The sequence below is a fragment of the Hyaena hyaena genome, unplaced genomic scaffold, assembly GCF_003009895.1.
Source record: "Hyaena hyaena isolate Hyena2069 unplaced genomic scaffold, ASM300989v1 scaffold_1096, whole genome shotgun sequence".
In the NCBI taxonomy this organism is placed as follows: domain Eukaryota; kingdom Metazoa; phylum Chordata; class Mammalia; order Carnivora; family Hyaenidae; genus Hyaena; species Hyaena hyaena.
In genome coordinates this window covers 230881-258390 of record NW_024081724.1, presented here as the reverse complement: position 1 = coordinate 258390, position 27510 = coordinate 230881, and the positions used below count along the sequence as shown (strand labels likewise).

The following is a 27510-nucleotide window of genomic DNA, read 5'->3' as shown; positions in this document are numbered from 1 at the left end:
TTCTAGCTGAAAGGTAAGCCATTAATTTTGAACCCAGGAAAAGGATTTCTACTTTTTTTTTCAATTTTGCATTATAATAGCAGCTCAACTAATGCATATATAATTTTCTTTCCCTTTTGCTTGTCATGCATTGCCAACATGGACTTCTACAAAGGCTCAGGTTGGTGTTGCAATCTGTTTTGATCTTTACTGTTTTCATTTAGTGAAAAGAAGCTTTGATCTTTCCCTTCACAAATCAGCTTTTTTTCTCTTTGTAAATCCCAATCAAAACATTGTTCACACATGAAAGAAAAAAAATCTTCCCACAGGAGAGTCAGTTGCCTGTATGTTGCTCTTAAATGTATACCTTTACATCAACAAAATGACGCTTTCAGAAAGCCAGAAAATTGATTGGTATCTGCTTAAATTTGTCATGCCTGGCTTATTTTATGACATGAAGAAAATAACGCCTTAAGATGTTAGAACCAGCGGAGTATATCACGCTCTGAAAAGGTTTCTGATATTAACTCTGCTCTCTACTTTCAGAGTGTATTAGATGACATTGTATGAGATCTACACTGTACATTGAGATCTCTAAACTTAGCATTGAGAGTTCCATGCACAACATCTTACTGAGATGATGATTTTAGGGTCACCAAATGTTAAGGAAATAGCATTCAGAATATCAATAGTTTTCTCTCTCAGTCTCCCTTCTTGTTTTTTAAAGGAATTAATCATTTTTCAGGTTTATATCAGTATCTCATATAAATCTCTAGTTCCTTTATAATTTTAATAAATCCACATGCTATTTCTGTCCACCCAATTTTGTTTGAAATATTGTTGGTCATATAATAAATAAAAATATCAGTAAAATTTTCAGGGGCTACCTGCATAGTAGACTGCAGAGATATTTATGATGCATTAGGGGCCAGGAGCTAAGTACAGCTAAAGGGAGTTTGTCAGTCACAGGAGAATCTAGATTTTTTTCATGTGCAAAGTTTTATAAGGACTATCAATGAAACATAATCCGGATCCTGTACACTGGGGAGGGTACAAAATGTACAACTCCAGTCCCACCCAATCTTCTGTTAATTGGTGTTAGGTAGCTTACTTTTAAATCCAAAGAACTGTACAATGTGATCCCTTCTGTTATGTCTCAGCTTAATTTAAATGCCTAAGTTGTTGTTTCCTGGTCAAATATATATAAAATCATGGCATGACATTCTTAGGGTTGTCTCCCATTTCATGCTCTGGGCATACACTAACAGCTTATGCAAAGGATGCATTTGCTAAAATTAAAGATTCTTTTCACATTCTCCTATTTAACTCCAGGATTGTTAAAATGATTCATAAAGATAAGTTCTTAGAGTCCTATAGAAACTTTTTCTCTGAGTAAAAATAATGACTTTTTGCTAATAGGGCTACATACCTTGATGCATAGTACATGCAACTTGGTATATTGTTTTAGCTCACTGACCCCCAAATGCATTCTGACATAAAGTCATTTCCTTTTTGTAGACTGAAGATGGTGTATATCCTTCTTCTAGTTGATGACATATTTCTTCCTGAATAACCAATCCTTTATCTTACTGATTAGATTTCACTTTTATTTAACTTTATACCAAAAAAGGCACTCATTTGAAGTTTTCCCCCCAAAACTTGTTCATAGAATTTCAATATAAAAACTACAAGGTTAGAAGCTTAATATAGATTGTGACATGGATAATATGTTATAGAATCAACTGAGAGATAAAGAAAGGGTAAGAAAATATAACCTTACAGGCAGTTAGATCTGGTCACAAGTCCTCAACTCTACCATAGTAGTACAAAAGCAGTCATAGACAAGAAATACATAAATGACAATGCCTGTGACTCAGTAAAATTTAAAGAAATAGGCTGGGGTGCCTGGGTAGCTCAGTCAGTTAAATTTTAGACTTGGGTTCAGGTCATGATCTCACCATTTATGAGTTTGAGCCCCTCATTGGGCTCTCTGCTGTCAGTTTGGGCCCTGCTATGGATCTTCTGTGCCCCCCTCTCTCTGCCCCTACCCCTATACATGTGATCTCTCAAAAATAAATAAGCAGCAAAAAATGGTGTAAAAAAATAACACAAGAGTTTGGCAATGTCAGTGAAAATAATAAAGGATCTCTAAAAATCCTCTTCTGCATAAAAGCAACAAGAACACTGGCAAAAATTGTCCAAATAAAATTTCTCAGGACTCTATCAATTAATCGAAAGTGGCAGCAATCTGGGAAGTATTTATTCAAGAAAAATGGGTGAATTTCAGAACAGAAAGATGTATTACATTTTAACTTGTCTTATGTCCATGCTCACAACCCCAGCTCTGTAACATCCTTGAAAGCAGCTGCCCACAATCATGGTATAATAATAACAAACAGTCCGGCAGCCACTGGAGAGGAATGAACATGGTTGCAGCTCCTTCAAAGTTCTGCTCTTGAAGAATTGTCATTATTTAACTGTGTGGTGGCTCCCTGGAAGAGCCCACTCAAAGGCTGTCTTTGTTTAACCTCAGAACTGGCCCAGTGTAAAGAAGTTTGGGGATCAGAAGTACTTATTTAAGTTACAGCTACCTGAGACAATAGCTAAGCATTGGGGCCAACAATAGAATAACAAAAACCTTAAAAGCTAGGGAATAACAAACATGTCCATAAGAGTTGGAAAAACTCTGACATATTCCTGGGAGTTAAAACACCTTGGACATACAGATAGCTATGCATTTACTTAGGAAAGCTGTAACAGGACTCTCTCACCTGGGGCTAACCACGAGGCTCTGTGCAAGCAGATAAATGAACACAAATTATAAATTGCCAGGCTGAATGGTTAAATGTGGGCCCCAACACAGACGCCCTCATCAAACACCAGGGACATTTTGGTCCCAGGGATTAAAGGGAATCTTTGTCAGATCATTACCTGGAAATATCATTAGGCATAACAAACTCAGACTTCACAAAATTAGTTGTAAAAGGTCAATAAACAGGGGTGCCTGGGTGGCTCAATTGGTTGAGCATCTGACTCTTGATTTCAGCTCAGGTCTTGATTGCAATTGTTCATGGGATCAAGCTCCACGTTGAGTTCTGCCCTGACAGCAAGGAGCCTACTTGGGATTCTCTCTACTTCTCTTTTTCTCTGCACCTCCCACAGTAGTGCTTGCTCGCTCTCCCTCCCTCAAGATAAATAAATATTTTTTAAAAAGTCAACAACAACAACAAATAGCAACAATAGCAAATACTGGAGAGAGGGAAGAGGCTAGTCTCCAGAGTTGCCCCATTGTATCATTTTAAATGTATAGTTTTTCAAAAACAACAAAAATGACCTATGCTAAAAAGAAAAAAAAAAAAAAGATGGTCCGTACACAGTAAAATTAATTAAAAACATGAAAGCCCAAAATGGAAGGGCTAAACTGTTACCCTCTTAAAAGAAAACATCATTGTAAATCTTTGTGACCTGGGATTAGACAGTGGAAATTTGAAGCAAGCTAAGACAGAGAAGAAGTGGTAACCTGGATTTCATCAAAACTAGAAAAGCTTTTATAATTCAAGACATGTCATCAAAAAAGCACAAAGACAACCCACCAAATGAGACAAAATATTTGCAAGTCAGCTCTCTGATGAGGATCTAGTATCCAGAAAACATAAAGAAATTTTACAACTCAGCAATAAGAAGACAACCTAATTAATGAATGGGAACAGGTCTTTAGTAGACATTTTTCCAAATAAGATCTGCAAATGTCCAATAAGCACATGAAAAGATGATCAGATGCTAAACATCATTATCATTAGGGAAATACAAATCAAAACCACAATGTGGTATCACTTCATAGCCACTAAGATGTCTATAATCATAATTGAAAAGATGAACAATAATAAGGGTTGAATGTAGAGTAATCATTACCCTTATACATTTCTGATGGAAATGTAAAATGTTGCAGCCACTTTGGAAACTCTTTAGTAGTCAAAACATAAACGTACACAGTTTCCACATGACCCAGCAATTCCACTTACTCGTAGGTATATAGCCAAGAGAATTGAAAACATATATCCATGTAAAAACTTATACACAACTGTTCATAGCATAATTATTCATAACCAAAAGATGAAAACAACCCAAATATCCCTCAACTGTGCAAAACTGGATAAATACTTGGTTTATTCATATAGTTGAATGTTACTCAGGCATAAATAATAATGAAGTACTTGTTTATGCTATAACATGGAAGAACTTCCAAAATATAATGCCAAGTGAAAGTAACCAGACACAGGAGACCACATATTATATGTATATGAAGTGTCCAGAATAGAAAAAAAAAAAAAAAAAAGCAAAAAGTAGATTAGTGATTGGTTGCCAGGGTCAGGGTGTAGGAGAAAATGGGTAGTGACTAATGGTTATAAGGTATCTTTTCGGAGTGTTGAAAATATCATGAAACTAGAAGTAGTGATGATTTCACAACTTTTTAAATGCATTTAAAAAAACTGAATTGGGGCGCCTGGGAAGCTCAGTTGGCTAAATGTCAGACTTCTGCTCATGTCATGAATTCACAGTTTGTGGGTTCGAGCCCGTTGTCAGGCTCTGTGCTGACAGCTCAGAGCCTGGAACCTGCTTTGGGTTCTGTCTCTGTTTCTCACTCTGTCTCTGTCTCTCTCTCTCTGCCCCTCATCTGCTTATGATCTGTCTCTGTCTCTCAAAATTTAAAAAAAAAAAAAGTTTAAAAATAAAAAAAAACTGAATTGTACACTTTAAAAGAGTGAATTATGGCGATGCCTGGATGGCTCATTTGGTTGAGCATCTGACTTCAGCTCAGATCATGAGCTCAAGTTTGTGAGTCCAAGCCCACGTCAGGCTTTCTGCTGTCAGCCCAGCACCTGCTTCAGATCCTCTGTCCCATTTTCTCTTTGCCCTCCTCAGCTTGTATTCTCTTTCTCTCTCCCTCCCTAACTCCCTCCCTCAAAAATAAATATTTTTCAAAAGCAAATTTTATGATATGTAAGTTATATCTCATTATTTTTTAAGCGGCAGACCATATTTTGCCCCAGGGCCATAGTTTACCAACATGCAAAAGAAAAGGATTTGTATTATTTATCTAATGTCTATGAAGATTCTCAGTCTTATGTAGTAGTATCAGATGAATTCATGCGTGAATGAATAAGTACAAAAAAATCTAGCTTCAGCTGTTAAAGATCTATAACCACTATTATCTGATAACATGTATCTTTAGTGAAGAATAATTCTTATATTCATTCTATTTTCATGTTATTCTTCATCAATGCCTTATACTCTACTTTGTAAGTGATCACTAAATTGTTAATAGTTTTCCATTAAGTCTTGCAAAACAAAGCACTTTTTATGTCTCAGCTATAAAAAGACTACCTTTTTAGGAGGAATCATTTCATGCTCAAAAGGATTGTCAAAAAATTGATGTGACCATGGAATTATAAATATCCCTTGTATCTTTATCAGAAATAATAGTACTATTTTTGGAATGACTGAAGTTGTTTTGCTGGCTTAGCTGTCACTGATGGTACATCTCTTCTTTTTAGCAAGGTATTAGATGCTGTGGAGGATGAGAAAGCGTAAATCTTCAAGGCATTTGTCTCTTTCATTCTGTCATCTCTCCCAGGTTTTGAGCTTGTAGTGTTGAAAACTATTCAAAAGTTGATTAGGTTAATGCACATGGAAATGCACGTGTGTTTTTGATGAAGTGATGTAGTTGAAATAGATGATCATATAGATTACTTTCATCTTCATTGTTCTTTAGTTCCATGTTTCAATGCTAATCTTACTCAAAAACAGCTATTACTTACTACAACAAACTCTCTCAAACTTTCTAAAGCTCATTTACCATTATTGTTCTTTTGAAAGTAAATGTTAGGGGCACCTGCGTGGCTCACTCAGTTAAGCGTCAGACTTCGGCTCAGGTCATTATCTCACAGTTCGTGGGTTCGAGCCCCATGTCGGGCTTTGTGTTGACAGCTGGCTCAGAGCCTGGAGCCTGTTTCGGATTCTGTGCCTCCCTCTCTTGCTGACCGTCCCCTGCTCACGCTGTCTGTCTCTCTCTCTCTCTCAGAAATAAATAAAACATTTTTTTTAAAAGTAAGTAAATATTAAAGTTAGGAGATGAGAAAAGCTAGACCCCAAGAGTCCCTTAAGTGAGCTACCAGGAAATCAGTGACAGAAGCTAATACAAAACCCTTTTCTTACAGCTTCCTTCTTGGCTCACTAGACCATAGATAATTTTTCACATAGTCTAAAGGATCACTTCATGATTGAAATGAAGCCACCCCTGAAGAGAATCCCTAACTTAATAGGATCCAGCCAAAGAATCCAATAATCGAGAACTGGAATCCAATACAAGTAAAGTAGTTGATGCTAGCCATCTTCTAAATTGCTTTACAAATGACATTTCATCAGTTCAAAGCAGTGTGATTCCTTCTAAGGAAGAATATTTTAACAAGACCACACTACTCAAGTGAGGTGCCTGCTCAGATCTAGAATCATAGATCCCATACTTCTATAGTTTAAATTCAACATGAATTTATTGTGAGTCTATCAAGAGCCCTGCATATGCCAGATGCTATGTGCAGCTTAAGAGATCTGCAAGGTATCACCACACCTTCTGAGAGATCCAGTGGTCACAATGAACCTGGTTCCCTTGGGCCAACAGGCTCTGCCTCTAGCCAAGCATGGTGAGAGCTGACCACCTTGAGTATTACCTGCCTTAAGAGATGACAAGTTTGACCCTTTTAGAGGCATGTATGTTTCTTAATTCAAGGCACCTGTATTGGGATAGACATGTGATAATACTGTCTGTCCAATAACTTAGCATCTATATTCAGAGATCTGAAATGAATGCAGAAATTAGAGAATTTAAAATCCTATATAAGCCTAAAAACCTATTAGATTCTGAATTTATTTGTATATCTACTTCCAAATCATGGGACCAGAATATAATTATAAGCAATTAGATTTGAGTTATTAATGCATAGTATTAAAATTCTCGTAAAAGTAACTATAAAGAGGGGCACCTGGGTGGCTCAGTTGGGTAAGTGTCCGACTTCGGCTCAGATCATGATCTCAGGACTCATGAGTTCTAGCCCCATATTGGGCTCTGTGCTGACAGCTAGCTCAGAGCCCGGAGCCTGCTTTGGATTCTTTGTCTCCCCCTCTCTCTGACCCTCCCCTGCTCACACTGCTTCTCTCTCTTTCTCAGAAATAAAAAATAAAAATGAAAAAGGAAAAAACCTCCTAACTATAAAGAGAGCAAAACTTTTAGCTTCAGGTGATGCCAGCATCATGGTTCAGTTCTAGGTGTGTGCTTTTCAGGAAGCATGCTCAGGGAAATATTTCTGCACTCATTCATTCATATTGATTCCAGTATACATCTATTAAGCACAGAGTATTAACTAGAGACATAAAATAACTTTATGCCATATTTATTTTGGTGGGGTGGGGAGGGTTGTTAGCACAAAGTATGATTCCTGGAATTCTTAGTACAGACCCCGGAAAGACTGCTGTTAGCTGCACATGCACACATATATTTGTTTTAACTGTTTATCCGGGTCAAGTTTGTGGAGACATCCCCACGGTATGTAAATGGGTTAACTGATCACTCTGTTACACATTTTAAGACCTTCATTGTCAGGTTTTTCAAACAACCTGTGTTTTGCAAGTACCCAGGAACAGGTGCATTCTTTGGGTTGTATATAGTAATATTCTTGTTAGACATGATTTCTATCTCACAATCAGCTGTCTATCTTTTTGCCAAAATAAGATTTACTAAAATGAGGGCTAGGTACAAGTCAGCATTAAAATATCATTTTCCTGCCTGAATCATCTTGTTTTTATTTTGTGAAGAACCAGAAAGGTCTGCTTTAGTCTTGTCTCTTCTTCACTGTCTGCCTCAGACTAAGAATGTTTGCAGTAAGATATTCTTTATTGCATGAAGTAGCCTCTTACAATTAGTCTCTAATAAGAGTCTCTGACTGATGAAACTAGGGTAGAAATCAGAGCCAAGATCCTAATTTATCACCATGTAAGTGAATGGTAGGGATTCCGTTAGCCAATCAATCTTGTTCTCTTTTCTGCAAAGGTCAGACTGTCTGTCCTGGGTTATAAAACATCATGTGTGGCTCTATGTTTCACTTAACTTTGTCCCAGACACATCAGGTTTGTTATGGGAGGACTCACATGAAGAGTTCATATTTTTAAAAGCTGTTTTATGCTGTTCTTGGCCTTGTATCATAACAGAGAAACTGTTAGAGCACAGTGTAGTCTGAGAACTGCCTGCTGCTTCATATGTTTATGTACAGTAAGATCACTCTGTGTGTGTGTATAACACATAACATCTTTGTGCAAAAAAACTCTTTAGGGATATTTTGTAATTATCATATGTCTCCATCCTCTAAGGAATTAAAAATTGTGTCTGATTTTTGTTGAATGAAAAGATACAGTTTTTCCCCCTCCTCTCTTCCTGCCTATTATAATAAGATCATTTAGAAATTAGCCGAATTAGAAATGGAGTTCGTAGTTGGCAATTTTTATCTTGTTCCTTCTTTTTAAATTGGTTCTACTAAACAGAAAAGTGGTCATTTTTTAAAGTTTTTATTTAAATTTTTGATAGCTCCTTTTGTTCTCTTTGACTTCCTGATTGACTTTGAAATAGCGCTATATGAGAACTCATACATTTCAGAGTCAGAAAGGTTTATTTGTGGTAATGATTAAAAGATGATAGCCTGGTGGGTTTAGAGCTCTCCTTGCCTGTGAAACACCAATTATGAGGCTTTCCTTTTGGTCGTGAAGCTGGAAGCCAGTTTCGTGCTTGCCTACTGTGAGTGTTGGTAAGTTCTGAGCAAACCTTGCAAAGACCAGATTGCTTTTCGGGTCATACCCAGCATCAGATTTATCCTACCTGAGCCAACTTAAGAAGAAATAAGATGGTAAATATGTCATGAAAAGTTTTCTTTGCAATACCCAAGAATTTCTGCTGCTCTGCTCATTAGCAATGCTCCCTGGAATTTAGGGCCCTTGGGAAGCTGATGCCTTGTCTTTTCTTCACAGTTCTGTTGGTGAAAAAGAGGAAGCTTTCATGTGTCCCTAGGTTCTAGAATACACTAATCTTAAATGATTTCAAAACGTAGCACTGATGTTTGGGTTGTCTCTTTCATTTTCACTTCCAAATCCCGATGTCTCTTCTTCCTCTTCGAGCTGGAAGCTTTGTGCAGATAGCAGTTACGAAGATCATTATTCCCAAACTGTAGCCTCCTACTGGGACGGCTGCTGGTTCTGCCTTTTCAGAGCTCTCCTGCAACTTTCATCTCCCTCCCTTTTGAGACGACTTATGTTCCCCAAACTTTATTTGGAATCTGTCTCTTGATATAAATCTCAGAAATTTTAGTGGCTCCCATTGTCTACAAATAAAATTCTATCTCATCACATTTTCTCATTTACTCACCTCAGTAGCTACACTCTGCAGGCTTCAGCTCGTATGTACTTGGGCCCTCGCGTACTGTTTATGAGACTTTTATTTAGATTTTGGTTTGTTTGCTTGATTGGCAAATCTCTCATCCAGAGTAGTTCCTATTAGATTATCCTAACTGGGGCTATTCTTCTTTGTGCATTTGTATTTGAGAGTCTAGCCACATGAACATAGGATTTCTCTGCCTAAGGACCGTGCAACTTAGATTAAACTACTTCTCTCTACAATTACATTTGTATCATCCAAATTACATTGATTTCCTGGGCATGTTTTCATAAGCTTCTTGCATTTATTGAGCGAAGAAACCATTGCATATATTCTAGGGTATAGGGATAGAATGATGCTCTCAACTACTGAGAATAAGTAGGAGTTGTATTAGACTCTGTCCCAGCAAAGGCCAATAAGGAAAGTAAAGGCTTTACCCAAAACTTTCACTTGTGTTTGACACTTAGAGAATGAGTTGTAAGCCTCAGGCCAAACCCCTTCTCCTCCCTTTCTTGATAAACCCAAAACAGTACCATATACCTTTCTGATAGAGATACCCTTAGGACATCCGTTTCTAAGAACTGAGATCTATTCATCTCTCTGCCTCTAACTTGTAAAACTTTTGTTACCCACCAGAAGGCAGGAGTTTCCATTTTTCTACTGCAACAGAGGAAGAAAGCTGTCTTTTCTCATTTGATTCTGGTGGTCATATTCTGTGACCCAGATAAGTAATAAACTCACTCACTTTCTCTGTCTTTCCATTCATCCATCTATCCATCTATTTATCTAATCTTTGCACCAGACTCCTAGACAGTATCTCATATACAGTAAGGGCGGAAGTCTTCTTTTCTCTAGTCAGGTTTCCATGGTGCAATCACACTCCCTTTAAGACACAAACCTCTTGTAAAAATTTTTTATAAATTTTTATTGCAGTAAGAATACTTAACATAGATCTACCCTCTTAATAAAGTTTTAAGAAAGTAATACAGTATTTGTAATCCATAACCACAGTGTTATAGGCACATCTCTAGAACTTATTCATCTTGCATCGCTGAAATTCTATACCCATTAAATAACATCTCCCCATTTCTTTCACCCCCAGCCCCTGACAACTGCCATTCTATTCTTTGCTTAAACGAATTTGAGTACTTGAGATACCTCATGCAAGTGGACTCATTTAGTATCTGTCCTTCTGTAATTGGCTTATTTCATATAATGTCCTCAATGTTCATTCATAACCTCTTTTCTGAAGGGCTATTCATTCAACCCGGGGTTTTCTGGAAGTATCAATGATGATTGGGTTGGGGTTGGTTTTTTTGCCTTTTTTTTTTTTTTTTTTTTTTACTTCAACTTGACTGATAACTGCAATCTGTTCTATGAAAATCCATTGGGCCACCATGACAGCAGTCTCTGGCATGCAATGAACAATCTACAAAATATCATCTGATTTTTTTGTCATAACGCAGCATGGCAGTGGGTGGCATCTCCCAGGGTGTTGGAAAAGTCACTCCAACCCTGGAGTGGATTTCCCTCTCTTATTCTATTTTTTCTGATTGTTTACATAGTGGTAAAGTACAGAGTGTGGGCCTTATAGTTCAGCTTGCCCCAAGATGTCTATATCAATATATTCCCTCAGTTCTGTAACGCATATTAGGCACAGAGAGAATGACAGTGCTCGTGTGTGTGTACGTGTGTGTGTGTGTATGCGCATGCGCGCGTGCGCTTTACTATAGGATATCATACATTTTATAGGATTTGCACAGTAATCATTTTTTTATTGTCTATTACATGCTATTACATGCAGTTTACTCTAAGACCATTGTTTAGTTTCATAGTAACTTATTATGCATAGTAAGAAATGAAAATCTGTCAGGAAAATATAGTATAATAGATGGGAAAAAAACTAAGGCATTGCTACTTGTTTGCCATTATAAATAATCTAAACTACTTTAGCACAGATAACTGAGCCTTAATCATGGCCCTTTACACAAGGGCCTGGTAGCTCCCGAATATTAAATATGCTCTGTAAAGTTCAGGTTGTGTGTGACACCCTTGAAGGAAAGAGAAATACAGAGAAGGGGAAGAAGTATATGTATGGCTTGGGGCCCTACTTATTCAGTTTCTATACCCATCACCACTTCCACCCCCCCCCCACCCCACTATGGGGAGGAAAGTAGGACTATGTGGATGACAGAGCTGGTGAAGCTGTGCCTGGATATTCACCTTGATTCTGATGACATTGTGCTTAAAAGAGCATCGGTGATGTTCAGATTGGAGGTAAGGGGTTAAGTGCTATAGAACATTAGAAAATAAAAAGGAAAAAAAATCTGGAGTTTAGAACTTCTCAGTAAAAAAATATTTTTCAATATTCACTTTAGAAAAAGGCTGTTGTGTACAACCTATCTTGTCTCAAAATAGAAATGTGATTTCATTTCATAGCCTCATTGTTAATCCATCTCTTCTGTTCATTGTATGTAAAGACAGTAGTTCCCAAAGCTTTTGATATAATGATCTTGCACTCTTAGCTAGCCAGGATGGAGAAACTTTCTAATGAGGAATTTCAAACTCAGTGGTGCTTTCAAGCTAAATTAAAACTTCATTAATCACAGCATTGCCTACATTCTTTTGAGGACCAGTGATAACAATATGTCTGATTTTGTATTATTCATTGAGACTATAGAACGGGTTTGCTAGGGGAATGCATTTACGGGCCCCTCGATGCAGTGCTACGATTCTCAAGGTCTGCACATCCAGCTCAGAAGGCGCTGTTTTTAGGAGATGAGGAATGTAGCCACCTCTTTTACTATTCTAATAAAATTCCCATTGGCTTTAAAGTTCAAGTTTGTCGACACATTTTGCAGATAAAACTCAGTCAGCATTATTAGATTTGTTTTTAGATTTTCTGGTGTGAAAACTGAAAAGAAAACATATAATGCGTATTCGAAACCAATGGTGAATCTCACAAACCAGGCATGATGATAAGCTCAGGGTATTCTCAAGAAATCTTTTCAATTGTTGTGTAGCTAAAGAAACTAGTGTGAGAAAACGTCCTGGAAGAGGAAAGCATCCAAGGTCTCCTACTTGAACATCAAGGCTGGAACTGACAGTTGCCCACCTCACAAGTATGGGTCTCTGTACTCCTGATTTCCAGAAAAACCTGACTCCAAATGCTGCCCTTTGGAGCAACACATTGGACAAGTGATGAGCATAACAGTTTTCCCACAGATACCAATTTAAAAGCATTTGTAGATTTTTTAAATCCCCCGTTCACATAAAGAATTGCAACCATGTAAAAGACATAGGCCCTGCTCTTGGCTTAAACGTGGAAGTTGGTTTTTGGAGATAACTTCTTTTGTTTGTTTTTTTGAAATTATGAAAAGAGACCACATACCTGAAGCATTCATAAGAATGAATTGCTTATGCATTATTTTATTCTATATAAGGTAATAGCTATAACATAAATCAAACATCTTTGTGATTCTGTTCTTGGTTTCCCTTTTAAGGATTCATAAATATTATCATTATCTTCCTCTTTGGAAAGATACTCTCAGAGCATGGTGATATGCCTGTAAAAGCTAAACAGACAAAACCCACATACTATTCGCATCACCAGAATGGGATTCTGAATCATCTCAGTTTGAGTACCAACCTAGTCATTCATCATCCATGAATGGCTGAGAATATTCAAATTTTATTTATTTTTACATGGTAATAGGGATTCTACTAACCTTGTGTAACTTAAATGATCATGATGATAGAGCCCTGAGACATAAAATGTTTTATGCAAGCTATAAAGTTCTATGCAAACTTATGTGGTGTCACTGATAACATGGGGCCAGTGATGGGCATATCACAAAGCATGTGGATACAGTTGCATTAGGACTGAACTTTAGCACTGCATGTATTACATTGTGTATGGACAGGTATAAATCCATGATTAACAAAAATGGAAGCAAAAGTTTATTTACCTAAATGTGATATTTTTCAGTCATTCAGACATTCTTAATGGAAGAGTGCATAACTTAGTTGCAGACTGAATAAGAAAAGTGGCAGAATTTGGTTAAGTTGAGAGAGGATGAAGCATGGAGGACCCTTCTGAAGGCAAAGAGTGAAAACTGGAGGCAGAAAGAGAGGGAAACATAGACAAGTAGAGAAGGGCTGGGGAGGGAGTTCTTTGAATCGTAAGATCAGGGTCTTAGCCCTGAGGGAAATTTGTACATCACAGATTTATTTTTTTTTAAGTTACATCCATGTTAGTTAGCATATAGTGCAACAATGATTTCAGAAGTAGATACCTTAATGTCCCTTACCCATTTAGCCCATCCCCCCTCCCACAGCCCCCCAGTAACCCTCTGCCTGTTCTCCATATTTGAGTCTCTTATGTTTTTGTCCGCCTCCCTGTTTTTATATTATTTTTGCTTTCTTTCCCTAATGTTCATCTGTTTTATATCTTAAAGTCCTCATATGAGTAAAGTCATATGATACTTGTCTTTCTCTGACCTGATTAATTTCACTTAGCATAATACCCTCTAGTTCCATCTATGTAGTTGCAAATGGCAAGATTTCATTCTTTTTGATTGCCAAGTAATACTCCAGTGTGTGTGTGTGTGTGTGGGTGTGGGTGTGGGTGTGTGTATACACACGTCACATCTTCTTTTTCCATTCATCCATCGATGGACATTTGGGCTCTTTCCATACTTTGGCTATTGTTGATAGTGCTACTATAAACATTGGAGTGCATGTGCCCCTTGGAAACAGCATACCTATATCCCTTGGAAAAATACCTAGTAGTGCAATTCCTGGGTCATAGGGTAGTTCATTTTTAATTTTTTGAGGAACCTCCATACTATTTTCCAAAGTGGCTGCACCAGTTTGCATTTCCACCAGCAGTGAAAAAGAGATCCTCTTTCTCTACATCCTCACCAACATCTGATGTTGCCTGAGTTGTTAATGTTAGCCATTCTGACAGGTGTGAGGTAGCATCTCATTGTGATTTTGATTTGTATTTCTCTGATGATGAGTGACATGGAGCATTGTTTCATGTGTTTCTTGGCCATCTGGAGGTCTTCTTTAAAGAAGTGTCTGTTCAGGGCGCCTGGGTTGCTCAGTCGGTTGCTCATGCGACTTCAGCTCAGGTCATGATCTCACAGCTCGTGTGAGTGCGTGGGTTCGAGTCCTGTGTCCAGCTCTGTGCTGACAGCCAGCTCAGAGCCTGGAGCCTGTTTCAGATTCTGTGTCTCCCTCTCTCTCTGACCCTCCCCTGCTCACGCTGTCTCTCTCTCTCTCTCAGAAATAAATAAAACATTAAAAAATAATTTTTTTAAAGAAGCGTCTGTTCATGTCTTTCGCCCAGGAAATTTGTACATCTAATGTTAAAAACTCCCAACATTTGGGGGAGAAAGGAACCCTTAGTGCATTATTGATCTCACCACTCTGAGAAAACCACTTCCTCTCACATTCCAGTGGAACATACCTGGCTCCAATTTGCAGGAATTTCTTTTTTTTTTTTAATTTTTTTTTTTTTTAATTTATTTCTAGGAGAGAGAGAGACAGCGTGAGCAGGGGAGGGTCAGAGAGAGAGGGAGTCACAGACTGAAACAGGCTCCAGGCTCTGAGCTGGCAGTTAGCACAGAGCCTGACGCGGGGCTCGAACCCACGAACCACGAGATCATGACCTAAGCGAAAGTCAGACGCTTAACCGACTAAGCCACCCAGGCGCCCCTGGAATTTCTGTTCCTGATGGGTTTTGAACAAATTGTCAAATTCTACTGATTCATCTTAAGACCCAGCATGGAAGCCCCCAGCCTAAAGATTTCTATCTGGGTGTGGACTGGCAACTTCACTGGAGCAAAGGGTTATTACCACAGAAAATTGGAAGTCATAAATTTTCCTTTCTTTGTTTTTATTTTGATTGTGGTTATTGTTTGTTTGCTTTATTTGAGCCCTTGAACCCTAGAATCCCCCTGCCATGTAATAATGACATCGGCAGAGCGACAGTGAGACCCTCCTTCCAAGTTTATGCCAGGAAAGTCAGTTTATGGTTAGAGACTGGTATCACAAAGCAGTACTTAATTAAACTGATCAGTTACACTCAGTGGACACTTATTTAATAAATATTAAAAGACCAACTCAATAAATGAGTTTATGCTATGACTCTGGAACTAGCAAAATTTTAAAAGCACAATTCCTCATTGAAGAAGTAATAAATAAGACTCATTGCTAGGGGAATCAAATGTTGCCTCTCTCATAGGATTTAGATTTTTTGGTGGTATTTTTAGCATCTATGGCCCTATTAAACCCTATTGTTTTCTTCCTAATTTGTGCCATTTAGGAATGATTTTCATTTAACTTTCCCATGGCTCATTTCTCTCCTTCAGAACATTTCCATATGATTCCCTGATAAAGTCCATGCTTTAACACATTTCTATTATAAAACTGTAATAAGCACCAACTAAATAGCAATATGAAATAGCCAGAACATAAAGGACTGACAGGAGAAGAAATTGGTCAGCTGGGTAGTTAATTTTTATTCTTGAATGTCTGCTGCACTTTTTGTCTCTTATGGTTGTTTTTAACCCTCTCAATAAGATTCCTTGCCTGACAGACAAGGACTCTGAGGAGACAATTCTCACAATTCTTTTTTTTTTAATGTTTACTGCATATTTTTTGAGAGAGACACAGAGAGAGAGAGAGAGAGAGTGTGTGTGTATGTGTGTGTGCATGTGCATGAATGGGGGAGGGGCAGAGAGGGAGAAGGAGACACAGACTCTGAAACAGGCTCCAGGCTATCAGCTGTCAGCACAGAGCCCGATGTGGGGCTTGAACTTGGGACAGACGAGATCATGACCTGAGCCGAAGTCAGATGCTTAACCAACTGAGCCACGCAGGTGGCCCTATCCCACAATTCTTAAGGGCCATGGTTTTTCCCCCATAACAAAATCATCAAGCAGTACCTTTTAACGACACAATAATTGTTGTTCTTCAACCTAGCCCCATAATGGAAAGGAAAGGTTTTCATTTTTGCTCCTTCCTTTTACCCTTTGGGCTATGCAGAATCCCCCTTACCTGTTCTGTTTAATGGGCCTGAGTACTCTAGAGAATTAGTGAGGGCCAGTTAGCAACTGGAGCCCCTTCAAAAATTAGTGTCAATTCAACAAGTACTTATGGAATACCACTCCCTCCTCCATGTCTTGAGAAATACAGACATCATAGAACTTAGCTCCTGCCTGCTTAAGACTCAAAAGTTGTCTGTAAGTAGCCACCTAAACAAATGGTGATTATCCAGGTCTGACTCTGGTCATGACCAGTAGCATCCATAGATGTGAAAAGTACAAATTGTGTTTCTCTGAGCTTATTCTCTCTGTATTATCTGAAGTAAAAGTAGACTTATTATATGAAGTAAAAGGTAGACATTAAGACCAAGGTGAGAAAAAGAGCTAAAGAGGTGTGAGAAATAGGAAACACTTAGAGAGTCAGATGATAACCTTATTAAATGTGTGTCTGCTCCCCCAGCCTCCTAATCCCCAACACTGTCCCAGCTCTGTACATGTGCATCCTGACATTATAATCTGGCTACAGGTCTACTGAAAACGGAGATGGCCTGTGGGTACCAAAGATATGCCAACTAGGGGTCATAGGAAAAGCCTTGTGGAAGCAGAAGGATTTACTTAGGCTTTGAATGAAGGGTAGGGATTTATCAGCTAGAAGTAACAGTATGAGCAATATTAAAATAGCATACACATCTGAGGGGGAAAATAAATCCATGTGACTGGAGAATTTTTTTTATAAGAGGTGCTCTTTTTTATACCACTAGTCAAGAGGATGGGTCAGCATCTTCCTACTTAGATGTGCTCCCTATCTTCCAACAGCTTTTCATTGAGGTTAGCTCCTCTGCTACTGGTATAAATTGCAGAGCATAAATAGTAAAAACAGCAAACCAATATATGACCCGACATTAAAATGGGTATATCAGAGAAACATGTAACTAAACAGGTGTTTTTTTTTTTTTTTTTTTTAACCTCCTATCTGTCTTTGAGGTTTCCATAGGAGGGGGGGTGATTTAAGCTCTGCTTAGTACTGATAGCTTTAGAAAAAGAGGCCCCTTTCAGGATATTCCACCCATTTGTTCTCACATCCATACATGAGGTATGAGAAAATACTTTTTAAATTAATATTTTCATCTACCATGTTTGTACCAAGTTGTTTTAGCAGACTTTCACGCATCTCATATGAAAGCCAAAGAGCTTACTAAAATGATCTGGTACCTATTGAAAAGTTTCTAGAAGAAGCCCACAAATTCAGTGCAATCTTCATTTCTTGCTGTAGTTGAGTTGGCTAAACCATCAGCTGTCATCAGCTTACTTTCCAGGTGTCTGCTCGGTTGGGGTCCTGTCTTTTCATTTTTGTAGATTTTTCTCTTACATCTACCATGGTAGGAGTTTTTCAGGCAGACTTTTCTCCCTTACAAGTTATTACCTCCTTATTCTAATGTAGATTCTGTTCCAAACCTTTCATTCCATTCTTGGCAGCATTCACAGCATGAAATGTGATTCTTCTATTACTTAATTCCTTACTTTCCTACACCCATTTCCACTTCTATTTCCCCATCTCCTTTCATTTTGCCCTCACATATTTTTCACTTTGTGGTTTTCCTTTTCCTTGTGAGCTCTACGTGAGAGAGCCAAATAGAACCCCACGGTTAAAAATAGTTTTTGACATTATTTGTGATTCCTAAGATGTAGTCTCACAAATAACCTTTTCTTATTTGATTTCCATCTAACATGCTGACGGTGCTCCAATCTTGTTTTCTGATTATCCCATTACATAGTGCTTTCCCTCGCGTTTAGTGGAAACTTGCAAGTAACGGTTCTGTTTGGATAGCACTGCCTAGTCATCATTTACAATTTTGTGGAATTAGAAAGGCAGTAGGAGAAAAGAACTCAGGCCTGAGTTTTTATTTAAAAGGAAAAGCACTAGTTAACTATTTTGGTAATAGGTTGAATCACTCTTCATTAGCGTGCTGTATTAGGGCTATCTTTGTGATCTAGAGTAACCTATCATGCAATGAAACATTTTCTTACCAAGGGAAAGCGCTATGCTCTATATTGACTAATGCATTTTATATTCTGTCTTAAATAGGCAGGCAACTCAACTGTATCCCATTGGGATACAATTGCAGGGGGAAGAAATCATCACAAACAAATGCACAGGAAGTAACCTAAGAATTCATTTACTATAATCATTGTTTTTACCATAAAAGTGTAAATATTCACAGTCAGTAGTCAATCACGCACAGCCTTTAACAGTCTAGCAGTGTTTGTCTTATGTGCTTATGTGTGTCTGTGTGTTACAGCTAGGCGCTGAAAACTTCCTACAAATAGCTGAATTCATATGAAGCCACAATACCCAGGAGGCTAAATGAATGCTTGTTAGCATTGATCATTCAGGGGCATAAAAAGAAATTTCCGGTGCAAATAACAGCACTTTTCTTATGCATTCTAAGGACCTTTTATATTCAAGAATAAGTTTTCCTTACATATATTTGTTTCAATTGACATCTTAAAGTACATCTGAGAATACAATATGGCATATAATTGAGAGCTGGACCATCTAACAGATAATGTGTGAGGTCTTCAAGGAAATGAAATGGTAATGGAATTCCTATTCTCAGTGGTAGGAAATGACTGTCCTTTGTTCTCTTCTGTGAAGGCATACCATCATATCTTAGTTGGTTTTGCCAGTATGTTTCTTTAGGCAAGTCAGTAATTTCAGAGAAGCCAAATACATCTTGCTTTTTGGGAGTGTAATTTGGCTTTTAGCCAGAATATAGTTCTTGGCTTATGTTCAGCAGACCTTACTAAAAGATAGGCTGTTTTTATATAGCTTGGGTAGTTCCACGTAATTTTTTTTCCTTTCCTATTTTTGACAGGTGCATGAGGCAATCCCATGTTACAGTGAATGCAATCAGTATTCCTGGGTTGTAGAACACTGGTCTCCATGCAAAATCCACAATGAGCTGAGATCTCTGCGCTGTGGAGGAGGAACGCAATCTAGGAAAATCAGGTGTGTAGAAATGGAGACATTTGGGAAACGGGCCAGTGGAACTCATACATATATGTGTGTGTGTATATATATATATATATGTGTGTGTGTGTGTATATATATATATATATATATATATAACACAGTGTTGCTTATCCAAGTACACTCTGATTTTCACACCACATACTCTGGCTTTTCCTCATCATCCAGTATCTGTGGAAGCATATGTGCCCTAACTGCCACGTGTACAGTGGGATTTCCTCTGCAATCCAGTCACAGTCCTTACTGTTTCCTGCAAATGACTTAGGTGGGAAAGCTAATTGCATGCAGGCAGCTGGCATCCCCTCACTGATTCATAGCCATAACTGTTAACAGTTATGGAGAGTTTGAAAACAGGAGATTTTGGCTGTGCTACCATATCTCTTTTTTGCTCTGTGGGTAGTGTGGTTGATGGACATGATCTTCATTTTGAATGTCATTACATTGAAAAGCTCAATTTAAACCTTCCTATTAGCCCTGGAAATAAAGTCTGAGAATATAAACAGTAGCGATGAATTTTAATATAAAGAGAGCACACCTCTGAAAGAACTTAGTGAATTCTGGGTTATTTACAGACGGATCTTCTTTCATGTTTTTGTCTTGTGAATAAAGCAGTGATAAGCAAAGGAAACACATGTCTGAACTTGTCAAATGGCCTATTTAAAATGATTTGGAAAGAATGTCTTTACCAACTGAGAATAATGGTAATAAATGTTAAAGATTGAAAAAGCAAAAACTAAAATATTAATGATAAACAATGGCTAGTATGTGAAATCAAGAAGAAAATATAGTCAATTATTCAGTCACATGAGCATAGGGTATCATTTTGCAAGATTTAGGAAGCTCCATGTCAAACGGACAGACAGTGCTCAAAGCCTATAACTCCCTATTGAGTTCACTGTTGGATTGAAGTCAGTTGCCAAGGCAGAGCCTACTTATTTGTACTGATTGTTACTAAACATCAATGAACCTACTTTATTCAGTAATTCAGTATGCACCCACCATTTCTGTGACTTAGTCCCAGTGTTGCAAAACCACTGGTAAGCATGTTGGAAGAAATAGCTATTAATGAAACTATAGTAGTTCTCCTCCTCATCAACCCAAGCAAATAGCTAATAGATGAGTTGTCTTTTTGTCACTTTGTTTATTGCCTTTTCTCTTGGGACTAGTGTGCTCAGGCTGTCACAGACTTTTTTCTCTTCAAAATCTGTGCATCCTGTGTCTTGTTCTCATGGTTTCGAGAAATGACTGATCAACCTAGAGTATCAAGGAACAACCAGATGAGCTGTGGTACCTCCCATTCTCATCCCAGCCAAGCCTCTTAGCAGTACTAAAGCAAAATCGCACGAGAGAAAGGAAAGCTTTAAGAGAATAAATTGCTATCGACAGAATTATGGGAGAGTGATTGAGGGAAAAGATACTTAAACAAGAAGGCTTTTAATTTCTCAGCTCAAACATAGAGCTTGATAGAATAAAAATAACACAGCTACTGAATATCACTCTGATATGGGCTAAATTGCAATCCTCCAAAATCTATGTACTGTAGTCCAAAACTTGAGTACCTCAAAATGTGGCTCTATTTGGAGACCAGCTCTTTAAAGAGGTAATTAATGTTAAACGAGGTCACTGGGATGGGCCCTAATCCAATCTGACTCATGTCCTTATAGAAAGAGGAGATTAGGGGACAGACACACATACACACACACACACACACACACACACACACACACACACACACAGGAAGACCATGTAAAGCCACAGGGAGAAGAGAGCCATCAGCCATCTACACACCAGTGAGAGAGGTCTCAGAAGAAACCACCCTTCCAGCAACTTAATCTCAGACTTGGAGCCTCTAGAACTGTAAGAAAAAATTTTCTGTCGTTTAAGCCACCTAGTCTGTGATATTTTGTTTTGTCAAGTTTGTCATTAAATATGGGAAGCAGATTTTCCAAGTGTGTTGCATTCTAAACCATTATAGACCTTAGTAAGATGCTGTTAGGATGAATAAAATAGCTTATCCTTTCTCTTTCTGGAAACCCCTAAGCTGGAGGACATCTTCATGGTTCATCTTAGGTTGCATTCTTCTATTAATTCAAGAAATATTCTACGTATCAGGCACTCTAGGCACTGGGGATAAAAAAGTAAACAAAAGTCTATCCTCAAATAACTTATAGCCACAGAAAAAAAGATAAACACATAAATATAATGGGATGGCTTTCCTATGAAATGCCAGGAAAAAAACTGGATTGGAATGATTGGTGATATTGTTTTGGAGACATTGGTCAGCAAAATATTTAAGCGGAGATCTGAATAAGATGAGAGATCTGAATGAATATAAAGATCTGTAGAAAGAAATCCCAGGGAGAGGGAGTGTCCAAAGCAGAAAACTTTTTGGCTTGTTATAAGAAGATGAATAAAAAGGTGTTCCATATGGCTGGTGTCACTACTCAAATCATACCGCCTTCTAAAACAAAGTAAAAGGATTTTTTTCTAACTGCAACTTGAGGAGATGAAACGTTTGAGACAGGAAATTACATCATCTTATTTACATTTGAAAGGACCTTGTCTGATGTATTGAAGAGAAGGTATTTTGGAGTCTATAAGTAGAAACAGGGATGAGGGTTTCAAGGACACTGACGGTTAGATTGGCCTTGGTAATAATGACGGTGGTGAGCAGGTCACATTTGGACTATTTTTGGAAGGTACAGACCACAGGATTTATTTATAAAGTGATTGTAGAATGTGGTAGAAAGAAAAGCATCAAAGATGATGGCTAGGTTTTAGTACCTGAACAATCATAGGAATGATGGTGTCATTTGTCGAGATGAGGAATATTAGACACAAATTTGAGAGAGAAAATCAAAAGCTAGCTTTTGAACACATTAAATTTGAGATGATTTTAGCCTTCCAACTGCGATAGTACTGTTTGGAGTTGAAAGAGAGAGAGTGGTATAAATTTGGGCTTCAACAGCTTATATATTTGGTATATTTTGATAAGACAAGACATAAGAAATGGAGCCCTGAGAAATTCCGGTATTCATATATGACCACAAAGAGAAAGCTACAGAAGAAGACTGAGAAAGAATAGATGGAAAAGGAGGAAAACCATGAAAATGGGAAGATAGAGGGTTTTTCAAGAAAAAAAAATACGAATCAGATTTTTCAAATGGTTCTCAGAAATTTACGAAGGTGAGAATTGATGGTTGAGTTTGGCAATGGGGAGTCTGTTAATGATGCTGATGAAAGGTTTCTCTAGATTAGTAATAAATATATGCCTAAAGTAAATTCAGTAGGTGTTTATGGAAGAAGTGGGAGAAAGCATGCGGAGATAGCAAATATAGACAAGCTTTAAAGCAGTTTTGCCATGAGTTTTGAGTAAAACTGAGGTGACAATTGAAGGGACCTATGGCAAGGAAATTGATGATGCAGACTATGTAACTGCAAGGTCATTTTCATTTGGGACCATCTTCAATTTCAGTCTTTTTAAGTCTTTGCTCTTGGGCTTGTCAGAAACCCCAGAAAAGTCTCTTTTTAAATCATCCGTGAAATAGATAATACTAGCAGCCAGTGTTTGGGGAACCTAATGAAAGGCTGTTGATGTGGTAGACAGAATGGTGGCCCCCCAAAGATATCACATTTTGATCACTGAAATCTGTGAATATGTTCATTTACATACCAAAAGGAGCTTTGCAGATGTGGTGTTAGGATTGAGAAGGGAAGATATTCCTGGATTGTCTGGGTGGGGACAATTTATTCACAAGGGTTCTTAAAAATGAGAAGGGAAATGGGAGGAAAATGTCACTACAGGTGTAAGGCATAGAGAGATGCAAGTCTGCTAGACTTAGAAGTTGGAGAAGGGGGCCATGCCCAGGGAATGTGGGTGGCCCCTAGAACCTGGAAAAAGGTTCAGCAGTGGTCTCTCCTCTAGACCATCCAGAAAGGACTCCAGCTTTGCCAAAGCAAAGATGTTAGCTTAGAATGATCCATGTTGGATTTCTCTACTACAGAGATGTAAGATAATAAACCTGCATTATTTAAATTTTTTTTAATTTTTTTATTTACTTCTGAGAGGGCGTGAGCAGGGGAGGGTCAGAGAGAGAGGGAGATACAGAATCTGAAACAGGCTTCAGTCTCTGAGCTAGCTGTCAGCACAGAGCCGGACACAGGGCTCGAACCTATGAACCATGAGATCATGACTTGAGCCAAAGTCCAACGCTCAACTGACTGAGCCACCCAGGCGCCCCTGCCTTATTTAAACCTCTAGGTTTGTGGTCATTTTTTTTTCAGTGTGTTACCTCATACTTAAACCCTTGTTTTTCAGTATGATACTCCCATCCTTAAGTGAGCCACTCTCTAGTCCAAAGATTCTTATTGTGCCCTCTTCCAGATAATAAACCTTCAGTTATCTGCAAGGGGAATGGAGAGGCCATCAATCAGCCTTTGGACTGGGGGAGGGAAGGGGTGCAGTAGGAGGGGATCTAAGGGCCCAGATACTTCTTAAAAACACTATCAGTAAATCTGTCTTCCAGTTTTTCAGCCTCACCTTCATCCACATTTCCAGAGGCACTTGTTGCCACAATTCCTGAATTTTTGTGTTCTGGAGTATAAATGGAGTTACTTCCTTTGTTTTTTCTTGAAGTCTTAGTATTCACTTTTCTTGGTATGTATGCTAAGTCAGTTACCACTAGTCCATCTATTTCCATTTGTTGCCTTTGTCCTTTCCTATATTTTTTGTCCTTGTAGGGTAATGCCTTTCTCTCTCTACGTTGGGTTTTTGGGTTTTCTTTGTTTGTGTCCTTTTTGTGGTTTTTGTAACAAATTCTTTTACTATTGTTTTCGTGCAATATTGGGAGTGAACAAAGGCTAATGCAAACGTTGAATTTGATGCCACTGACCAGAAGTCTTTTCTTTCTCAGTGAAAGAAATAAAGCAACATCAGCTGAGAGTATGTGGGCAAGAAGGAAAGCAATTTCCAGTTTTTAAGTTTGTCCAGAGCAAGACACATAAGCTATTTTGTGGTCCTTCCTTCCATTGACTCTTACCACAAAAGAAATTAAAGTTCATAGATGACTCTATATAGCACCTCCCTATATTAGAAAGCATTACTTACATCTTCTCTCTTCTATTCTACGTTAACCTTCCTTAGACAATATATAGTCTTTCATTACTTAGCACCTCATAAAGCTTATTTTGTTATGTACAAGGTAATGGACTACTTTGCAATTTTCCTGAATTAAAAGCAAAATGTGGGGCGGTTGGTTGAATGTCCAGTTCTTGATTTCGGCTCAGGTAATGATCCCAGTGTCATGAGATTAGCTCTGTGTCCAGTTCTGTGGAAAGCATAGAGTTTGCCTAAGATGTTCTCTCTTTCTCTCTGCCCTGTTCCCCGCTCATGTTTGATCTCTCTCTCTCTCTCTCTCTCTCTCATAAAGAAAAAAAATGCAATTCCCAATGTATAGGATAATTCAGTCTAGTAAAGCATGATTTGAGGAGCACCAAAAGCTCTCCAGCATATCCATTTTAAAATGCTTATTCCTTATCTATGGCATTGTGTCTGAAATTGTCAGATCAGCAAATGTCATTATTTAACTCTTCATTATTGTCATTTTCACCTTCACTTTGATTATTATCACTAGGAGAAAAGTGTCCTAGTGGTCGGGATCTTGTCTGTCTCTGTCTCTTCTTCTGTATCTCAACAGCCAGGCAAGGGCCTGGTACACAGTAAATCCTAAAAAAAATAGTTACTGAATGAATTATTATTGGTGAATACTAACTTTGTATCCCACACCTAGCAAAAGAGACTTGCACACAGCTAGTATTTCTTAAACATTAAAAAAAATGAATTCAAACATGAAAGTCAAATTGGCATTTAATATAAATACAGAGAAATGCCCACTCATGGGGTATAGTTGAATGGATGTTCACAACCAGGACACAATTGTGTAGCCAACCCAGAGGCTGAGAAATAAAATATTACCAGGACTACTTTAAGCCCTTATCAATAAGTAACCATTCCCCCAAACTACTATTCTGACTTCTGATACCATAGATGAATATTGGCTACTTCTTAACTTTATGTGAATGGAATCATATAGAGCACACTCTTTTGTGGGCTTCTTTTGTTCAGCATTGGATTTGTGAGCTTCATCCACACACTATCATATAACAATAGTTCATGCATTCCCACCACCTTATAGCATTTAATTGAATTACCACAATATATTTATCTGTTGACTTTGTTGAATATTTGGACTGTTTATAGTTTGGATGATTATGAATAGTACTAATATGCATACACTCTGTCAATTTTTTTTCTTTTTTGGTACACATTCATGCACATTCCTTTTGTACATGTAAATAGGAGTGGAGTTATTGGGTTGCATAATATTTATATATTTCACTTTCGTAGATATTGACAACTAGTTTTTCAAGGAGTTTATGCTCCAACTGACAGAGTAAGAAGAGTTACAGTTGTGGCATATTCTGACAATGCTTGATATTTTACATGTTTTTTATTGAAGCCATTCCAGTGGGTATGTAGTGGTATAATACTTTGGTTTTGATTTGATTGAATCAATAGCATCATTATTTTATTTTGCCTTTGCCAGCATTTATCTCAAGCCTGACATAGATTAGACCAAGCATCTGTATACCATGTGCTCAAATGCTGCATGTAAATGCTTATATATTGCCCTTTCGTTTGTGACATCAAATACCTTACTGAAATGTAGAGAATACCTGAAAGATAAACATGTTCAATTATGTTTCACATTAGTTGGCCATGACCTTAAATGTGTTGGACGAAGATTAAGGAAGTTTGGATGATGTGAGACACAAGTGTAGGAAATGTCTAAGAGAGTCACAAGAACTATGAAGGCTCTCACCTTTACAAAAGTGCTGATGAATTCATTCAGAGAAGGAAAGCCTTCAAAATTTGTTACAGTAAAAAGAAAATTCACTCACTGCTGGACCTGAGTAAAAAGAGTGTAGGTCTCTTGAGATACAGTTCTTCAAGAATGACAGTGGACTCCAGTCTTTGTGTTGTTCTCTCCTGGTCTGCTGAATAAAGGGTTATCTTGCAATAAAGATCAACTGGCTGAAGAAGGGATATTTTTTCCTAGATTTCTCTGCTAGTCTTATTATGTTTAACTATCTTTGAGGTGTAAGTAACTATGTACATCATAACTGTGTTAAATTTACTTAATTGTTTTATCTTTTGATGTGACTTTACAGGTGTGTGAGTGCTGCGGACAGTGAAGGGGGAGCCGTGGATAACAGACTGTGCAACCAGGATGAAATTCCCCCAGAAACCCAGCCCTGCACTCTCTTGTGTCCCAGTGAATGCGTCATGTCCGAGTGGGCACCTTGGAGCAAATGCCCACAGGTAATTTCTCTTCCCTTGTCCATATCCTAATCCCCCAGTGCTTCACTGTTGGCCATGGTGTATTCACAGTACTTGCTCTTCAAAACATTCTTCTAGTAACATGAGAATAGAAGTTTGCCTAAGAAGGAAGAAAAAAAATTCAGCAAGTGAGACTGAACAATCTAAAATGCCAGTGCTTCTCTTAAGGCCTTTATCATGGGAACACGAACAAGGAAAATAAGCCTATAATGATCCCACTAGGATTAGAATGCACACCCATTGTTAAAGAGGTCTTCTTTAGCACCAAAACGATTCTCATTATAATCTCTTGGTTCAGTTCCATTTTTATCCTGGCAGAATCAATTATATCTTAGTAGCTCAATTCTACTGTGTAATTTAGCTTGTTAGTGATGATCTGTTTTTGCCTTTTGCTGTTTTCCCAAAGATGAGGTGTTCTTTTGTCATGTTCTTCTTCCAGAGCTGACAAAAACCTTTTTTAAAGTCTAAAGAATTTGCCTTTTTCTTTTTTAAAAAAATGGAAACATAACGTGAGTATGGAAAAATAAGTATTCCTCAAATAGAACGGTTCCACTTAATATTCTCAGAAGCTAAA

The 27510-nt window shown here is 37.9% G+C and overlaps 1 protein-coding gene across 1 annotated transcript in view; it reads left to right on the top strand.

The window, feature by feature from the left end:
* Positions 1–27510, top strand: part of THSD7B (thrombospondin type 1 domain containing 7B) — a 401417-nt gene that overhangs the window by 279046 nt on the left and 94861 nt on the right. The window contains exons 9-10 of the mRNA XM_039222263.1: positions 19383–19516; positions 26768–26918. Of these exons, the coding sequence (XP_039078194.1) occupies positions 19383–19516; positions 26768–26918 (285 nt within the window). The remainder of the gene's footprint in view (positions 1–19382; positions 19517–26767; positions 26919–27510) is intronic.